This window comes from Perca fluviatilis, chromosome 6 (genome assembly GCF_010015445.1).
Source record: "Perca fluviatilis chromosome 6, GENO_Pfluv_1.0, whole genome shotgun sequence".
NCBI lineage: Eukaryota > Metazoa > Chordata > Actinopteri > Perciformes > Percidae > Perca > Perca fluviatilis.
In genome coordinates, this window is record NC_053117.1 from 12,859,294 (window position 1) to 12,866,569 (window position 7,276).

General features: G+C 40.7%; 1 protein-coding gene across 1 annotated transcript; it reads left to right on the forward strand.

The window, feature by feature from the left end:
- Positions 1-1,296: 1,296 nt before the first annotated feature.
- si:dkey-90l8.3 (LIM domain transcription factor LMO4) lies at positions 1,297-5,959 on the forward strand. The gene is made up of 5 exons (XM_039804579.1): positions 1,297-1,666; positions 2,526-2,764; positions 2,884-2,980; positions 3,371-3,529; positions 4,679-5,959. Exons 2-5 carry the CDS (start codon positions 2,550-2,552, stop codon positions 4,685-4,687), a joined length of 480 nt encoding a protein of 159 aa, XP_039660513.1. The 5' UTR covers positions 1,297-1,666; positions 2,526-2,549; the 3' UTR covers positions 4,688-5,959.
- Positions 5,960-7,276: the final 1,317 nt, after the last annotated feature.

Consider the following 7,276-nt stretch of genomic DNA (forward strand, 5'->3'; position numbering starts at 1 on the left):
TGTTTCCATAAAAACATTTTACACATTTTTGCAACAACAAATTTAAAAAGCTAATTTAAAGATGAAACAGAGTTGGAAAGCCTAGTTTATATCAGGAAAATAAAATAAAGGGGATTGCTGATTCTTTAAGGAAACTATTCACAGTCACTGTGTGCTATTTGTTCCTGCTCTGTTTGGGGTTTCCCTCATTCCATATATCAGGATTTACAGTACAAACCTGCCAATCTCTGCTTCTTGCAACATTATGTGATGCTGTCCTCTACTGGAACTCAACTGAAAGTACAGCAGGGTGGCAGACCTCTGCCCTGCTGTAGTGCCCTTGAGCAACAATGAATCCCTATCCCATCAATGTCAGCAGTGCTATTTGACCATCCTGTGACGTGGAGGGGATTAGAAAAAAAGAGATCAGATGTGCCCTCCTCATATTCCATACATTATAATTTTGTACTTTTATCAATGTATGCAGGTATGGTTGTTGCTTTATTTGGTCATAATTGCTATACCTAAGATTGTAATAACAGTATCAAAATATTGATGAATGGAAGGATATTGACACACACATACACACACACACACACAATTTCCATGAGTCCTATACGAATGTGTTGCGTGTTTGATAACCCTAAAGTCTCAACTTTAATTTTTTGCTGAAATTATACTGTTACTGCGTATCATTTCTTATCAAATTATTTCTTTACATGAGCAGAACCTGTGAATGAGGAAATTCCACAACCTTTTACTCTATGCTACTGAAACATGTCAATTCAGGTTTTCACTTTCTGAAATGTGTCTCTTCAAATCAAAAATTGTAAACACAACTTCTTAAAACAAATAATAATTTGGAGTAAGACAAGTCAGCAAATTGTTTCATTAATTGTATTTGCAGTAAATGTAATTTCTGATTAATAAAGCAATGTTGGATAGTTTTGAAAATGTTTTTTGAAAACATTTCCTCCTCATAAAGTTATTTGAAGTATCAAAAAGGAGGTATGGACTACAAGCATGTAAACTATAATATATGTATATTTTTTTAGCTTGTCAATAGCGCGCACAAAGAAACACACATGCGCACACACACACACACACACACACACACACACACACACACACACACACACACACACACACAGTAACACACACACTCCCCTCTGGGGAGCTTAAGGGATGTGAATGTGCATATTAATAAGCCACTATAAACTCATAAATCATTTTGACTGCGGTCACGCCCCCTGTACTCCTATTGGCTGCTGCGCCCTTCATGTCGGTTACGTCCCCTCCTGGTAATTTAAATAGCCCCTTGCGCAATTTGATGAATAGTGTCGCTGTCAAAAGCGTTAGAAACAGATGAAGGAATGTTGATAGATTGGCAGCTGTAACAGAAAGGACAGGAAGAGAAGCTGCGTCATGTCTCCTCCTCACGGTTACATGCAACGTTAGTTATTAACCTTCGGAGCTTGATGTCGGTGAGAGTTTGCTCAACTATTACCGTCACTGTGCCGTCCGTCCCGGGCTCAATGTTGTGTTGCGCTGCCTTTTTTCTGGAAAGCTATGGAGACCAGAACATGTCAAGTGTAAGTGTTTCAACTGTACGCGTGTCGAGGTTCTTGTGAATATTTTTCCACCTTCTCAAACTTCAACGCAGGAGGGAAACCTTTGGCTCGGCAAGGTAACATGTCTCTTGTTTTTCCTCTTTTCCTTTTCTCTGCGCGCGCATTTACAGCTTTCCTTTAAGCTAGGTGGTTGTAAACAGCATGTCACGTAAAGCAAAAAAAAATAATTTAGATATTATATGGTACCTTTTTATAAAGAGTTAGAACTATTAAATGCAGATAAAAACACTTAAGCTTATAACGCTTCTATTAGGCTATTCACGTTACATGTATTCTCATTAATGGCACTCTTCCAAAAGTCCCATTAGGTGACTTTCCCTTTTTCCCCCTGCACATCAAAATACACCGTTGACGTAATGTTAATGCCTGTAAATCCTGTTCCCTCGCCTACAATTAAAAATAAGTAATAATTACTCGTGATATATTGAAATTATAATGCTATAGTGAACACAATTGTAATATATTTTACATTTGATGTGCTGCTTACAGTGTGCAGAGAAGTATCCTTGAAATGATTAGTTATTCTATCTTGTGTTGATCAGTGTGTTAGTGAGGTCAACCTGTTAACAGCTCTTAAAGTCAGTTGCAGTCATGCTGAAGTCCTGTGGAAATGGCTCGTGTGTGTGTGTGTGTGTGTGTGTGTGTGTGTGTGTGTGTGTGTGTGTGTGTGTGTGTGTGTGTGTGTGTGTGTGTGTGTGTGGTCGTTAATACAAAAGGTTTACAATAAGCTTCTGCTTGTAGTTATTGCAAAGTAAATATCAACTAATGGAAACAGAAATATGTACAGTTTACACATTTTACAAGAATTCAGCATATGAGTATTTATGTCATCTTTAAATGGTGAAAAGGTGATCATTAGCTGGGTCTAGGCATTCTACCTGTCTCAGTTCTCAGACCTCTATTCTGTGTGTCTAGGAGCCTTTGAGGGCCCACATCAGCATGGTGAACAGCCAAGCGTCGGGTGTACCGCCGACCCCCAGGTCGTGTGCAGGATGTGGGGGGAAGATCGCCGACCGCTTCCTGCTCTTCTCCATGGAGCGCTACTGGCACACTCGTTGCCTCAAGTGCTCTTGCTGCCAAGCCCAGCTGGGGGACATTGGCACCACCTGCTACAGCAAAGGGGGCATGATTCTGTGTCGGAGCGACTACATCAGGTGAGAGGAAGGAAGAGGTGGCAGAGGGGGAGGAGGAGGAGAAGGAGGAGGAGGAAGCTGCTGGTTTTAGATTTTGGAGGCTGCACAGACTGAGCAATCTGTGATTTTTGTATTTGCAGACTGTTCGGGCACAGCGGGGCGTGTAGCGCCTGCGGCCAGTCGATCCCAGCCAACGAAATGGTGATGAGGGCGCAGGGAAATGTTTACCACCTCAAGGTAAATCCCCAGCTCTCACATCACTGCGCTTTGTCTCCCGCTGCTTGTTTGACAGAAACATCTGGGATTTGGTGCTGAGAGACAGTGAGACGAGAAGATGTGTCCCATCAGTATTAGGAGAGAAATTAGTTGTGCCCTCCATCTTTTTTTACCCCATGCACTCAGTTTAAAACTTTGATTGATGCATAATTAAAAAAAATTGTGTTTTTTTTTAGAACAGATTAGACTACAATGTTTCATATTTTAATTCATATTTATATTTCAGTTTCTCACACAATTTTATTTCAACTCTTGATATTATGCTCATTATATAGTACTAATGTGCTTTAGTGGCCTGAACTTGATCTATTTCCATGTCTGACCCTTTGTTCCCCCCCCGCTCCTCTGTAGTGTTTCAGCTGTGCCACCTGTAGAAACAGACTGGTGCCTGGCGATCGCTTCCATTACATCAACGGTACAATCTTCTGTGAGCACGACAGACCCGGCGCTGTCTTGATCAACAGCCACCTGCCTCCACTTCAGAGCAACTCTGTGCTGACAGACCAGAAGGTGAATAAAGGGGTTGTTGACATGACTCTACAGAACCATCTGTATTTACCACAGAGAATACATTCTCCTTACATAAAAATCACTGTGCTGTAATGTGAATAATAGAATATGTATTCCCAAGAGAGGGAATCAACATATGGGAAAATGGCTGCCACAGCTGACCATGTTGTTAATATAAAGAAAACGATGCAGCAAAGTGGGTAAAAAAAATATCAGAGGTGATATTTTCATAGTGCAATCAACAGCGTTTACACTACTGTACAATGCGCAGAGCAGGAATAAAAAAAAAAACACTACTATTGTAAGAGTCTGACAAATAACAGTAGAAAGAATAGGTGAAAAACACTCGACAGAAAAGATAATGTACATGCAAATAGCAGTGGTGGAATGTACATTACTGTACTGTAAATGCATTTTTGAGGTTCTTGTACTCTACTGGAGTACCGTGTTGTGCTTACTTTATACTTCTACTCCTACAAATTTAATATTTTACACACACACACCATATCATCATCTTATAAAATACAATCTGAAACAATGCCCTTTATGTTTAAAGTTTAAAACTAGCTCCATCATGACCAGCTACACCACTAAGACGTTACTTATATAAATACTTATGTAAATATAGTCCAATATTATAATATATATTATAACATAACAGTGATAGGCAATATTCTGCTGCATAAATGAGTACTTTCACTTTTGATACTTTGAGTTCATTTAGCTGTAAATACTTGTTTACTTAGCTTGTAATGGCACTTTTTCCATATAGTTTGGTATTGCTGCATTTAAATCTGAAAACGTCTTCCACCGCTGAAAAATGAAATCTGATAGAAGAGCTGAAAAGAAAATCTGATTTTACAATGCTCTTTACAACTTTTGCATAATTATAATCTAAAATGCTTATTATTATGTCATATTGTATTTTGTTTTAAGATTAATGAAGCCTGAAATAGGTGTTCTATTACAGATTTGATTGCATGTATTAATGTGGGTGGTCTATAAAGCTAAGAGAAACACGAAAACAAACCAAAAAAACTGCTGTGGGGCTTTGTAGTCACCCAACCAGAGGGCCATGAAGATGAACCTAAAGTGTCTGTTGTGGCGGTGACACTGATCCCTGTTACCTCTCTCTCGTCTTGTCTGCAGGTATGCTGAGTGGCAGAAGTGCTGTGTCTTGCCCTCGCCTCCCCACCCCGAGCTTCACTTCTCTTCGGTGCACTATTCTCCTCCTGCTACTGTCGTTATTGTTGTGGAGTCTCGTCACTGCCCCGCTTCTTTTCCCCCGGGGGAGGACGCAATTTCTCACCAGGATCCCCGTTTGTCACCATATCAGAGACTCTCTATTCCGCATACGAAGTCACATTTATGTTGTGTTCAATGTCAGAGTGGTCTGTGCATCATCAACAACTTACGTTATGTGTGGACTGCACTAGCAAAAGGCTTCTTCGGGATTTAGAGAAAGCTGTGGAGGAAAACAATGAGGATGAAAGCCTGCGCCGATTGGAAGAGGAAATAAAAGATGCTTGAATGAACACTTGATGGACTGCTGTAAAATGACTGTCAAAGGCTTTGCTTTGTGCCATGTGGCATTATTTCCCCTGAGCGTCAGTGTTTTTAATGAACTCTTGATCTCGCTCTCGAATATGTAAATCTGAGATCGTACACACTGAGGATTCAACACAAAATTGATGGGAGTCAGGCAAAAATCTGAGTATCTGAAAATGTTCATAGGTCATAGGAAACCTTGAAACTAATTAAAAAAAAAAAAACCTACACCAGAAACTTTTGAAACTCTCAGAAATCACAGAAATCTAATGTTACTGTATGATTACAATTACTATACTTACTACTATTTTTTTTTTTTTCAGATGCCCTTCACAAAGAACTGAAATGATGTGAAGGTTTTGTTCCATTTCTTCTGTAGAGTTTTAGTTCTTTATCAGATGCCGGGTTCAATGTGTGAAAAACAAATTGTGGGGTTAAAAACAAAAATCCTATTAAAATGATTTTTCTGTAACATGTCACGGAGTGAGCTGAGGTCATTTTGAAGCCCCTTAGCGGCATAAGAGTGGCATTGTATTGCATGGTACCTAGCATGGTGGATGTGACTGTTCTCTCTCGCTTTCTTTAGCCCTGTATGGTGAAAACATGCCTGATTACCCCGAGGAATGGAATTAGGGGGCTTGAGCTCTGACCATTTACAGAAGCAATTAAACATGAGCCCTGTATCTGTGCTGCTGGAGCTCTTGGGAGGCTGAACTTGGAGCATATCCCGTGGCTGACTGGCTCGGTGGCTGTCTGCTTCTAATAAAGCCTAATCTTAAAGCAGGCTAATTAAAGGGGAGTGGCCCCCTCTACATCCAGGGCATTTGAAACAATCTGATGTATTTACTGTTTACCATGTTCCAATTAAAGCTCCGACACAGACTGGTTTGTTCCAATCGCAGCTCTTTTTTTTTCTCCGCTGCTCTCTGCATGGCTCCTGAAAATAATTTTTCCTAAGCTGCTTCTAACTCTAACTCTGTGTCCCTTTTTAACGCCATGTAAAAACTTATAGTCTCAGCATAGCGTCGGAGGTTGGAAGTTAATCTTAAGATGGCTGCGTTAGGAAGCAGAAGATAGGATCTGCTCCACTTTCACACCTTGCCTGGGAGCATGGCAGCCATCAAACTCACACCTTAATGCGCTTAGCTATTTCAAAACGTCCCACTTGTCATGGTAGGTGCTGATACGGCATCAATTATTTCTTCCACGTCTGATCAAGAAGCGTCACACAAATTCATTAACGTATGCAAATGATCACAATTACAATTATCTTTGTATCGTGATGGTGAAGAAATAAAACCTCGGCACATTCCCCAGTCCCACCGCACCACAAGTTACACTTTGCATTCAAACTAATCAAGCCTCATCTGCCTTTTTTTCTAATTAGCCGAAACGTTTGCAGATGCCAATTAGCAGGTCCTGTGAAAAGGCTCTTTGCCATGAGGCGTTGTCTTTTATCAGAGCTTCTGCAGGTGTGTGGCTCACCATGTAGCCTGTGTCATAGGAAAGTGTTTATTCCTGCTAATTAATCATATTAACACATGCAGATCAGTGTAATTGCCTGAGCTCCTCCACCTCACACTGTGTGAAGACACAAGATGATGCCAGGATATTTTTACATGCTCATGATGAAGAGGAGCCGTGAAGCCTCCTTCTTGCCCAGACACTCCTATGATATAGATCCAAGATGGCTGCCCTTCTTTAGCCCAGTTCCCTTCTGATGCTGATCCGCAGGTCTGTCAGCCAGAAGCTCTTTTGAACGACTCGCCAGACGGAGTGTTTGGAATCGGACGATGTGCTGGCGTCAGCTTACACATCTCTGACGCTCCAGTCTGCTTTGTGTGGCCAGATGTGAACTAAAGTCTGAACAGCAGGAGAACACAGGGGCCCAGGTCCCACTTGGTTAATAACTGTTTTCAAAATGGAGTTATTGAACTCTCACTTCATTTTGACTCCATCTTTAATGCTGAATGCTCATTATTACTTTAGTGTTTTTGAACTGCATGTCCATGATGTCAACTGCTGATAGTGACACTACATCTTAGCTTGTACAGACGCTATGCTAATGGGGCATCAATAGTAATATTAAACTGGTGGTTATTCTTCTTTTCTATATAATGTGGGATTCACTAAACCATTCATAGCTCACATTTTGAATCTGTGAACTCTCTAAACCGTTCACTGCCACCCAAACAACCA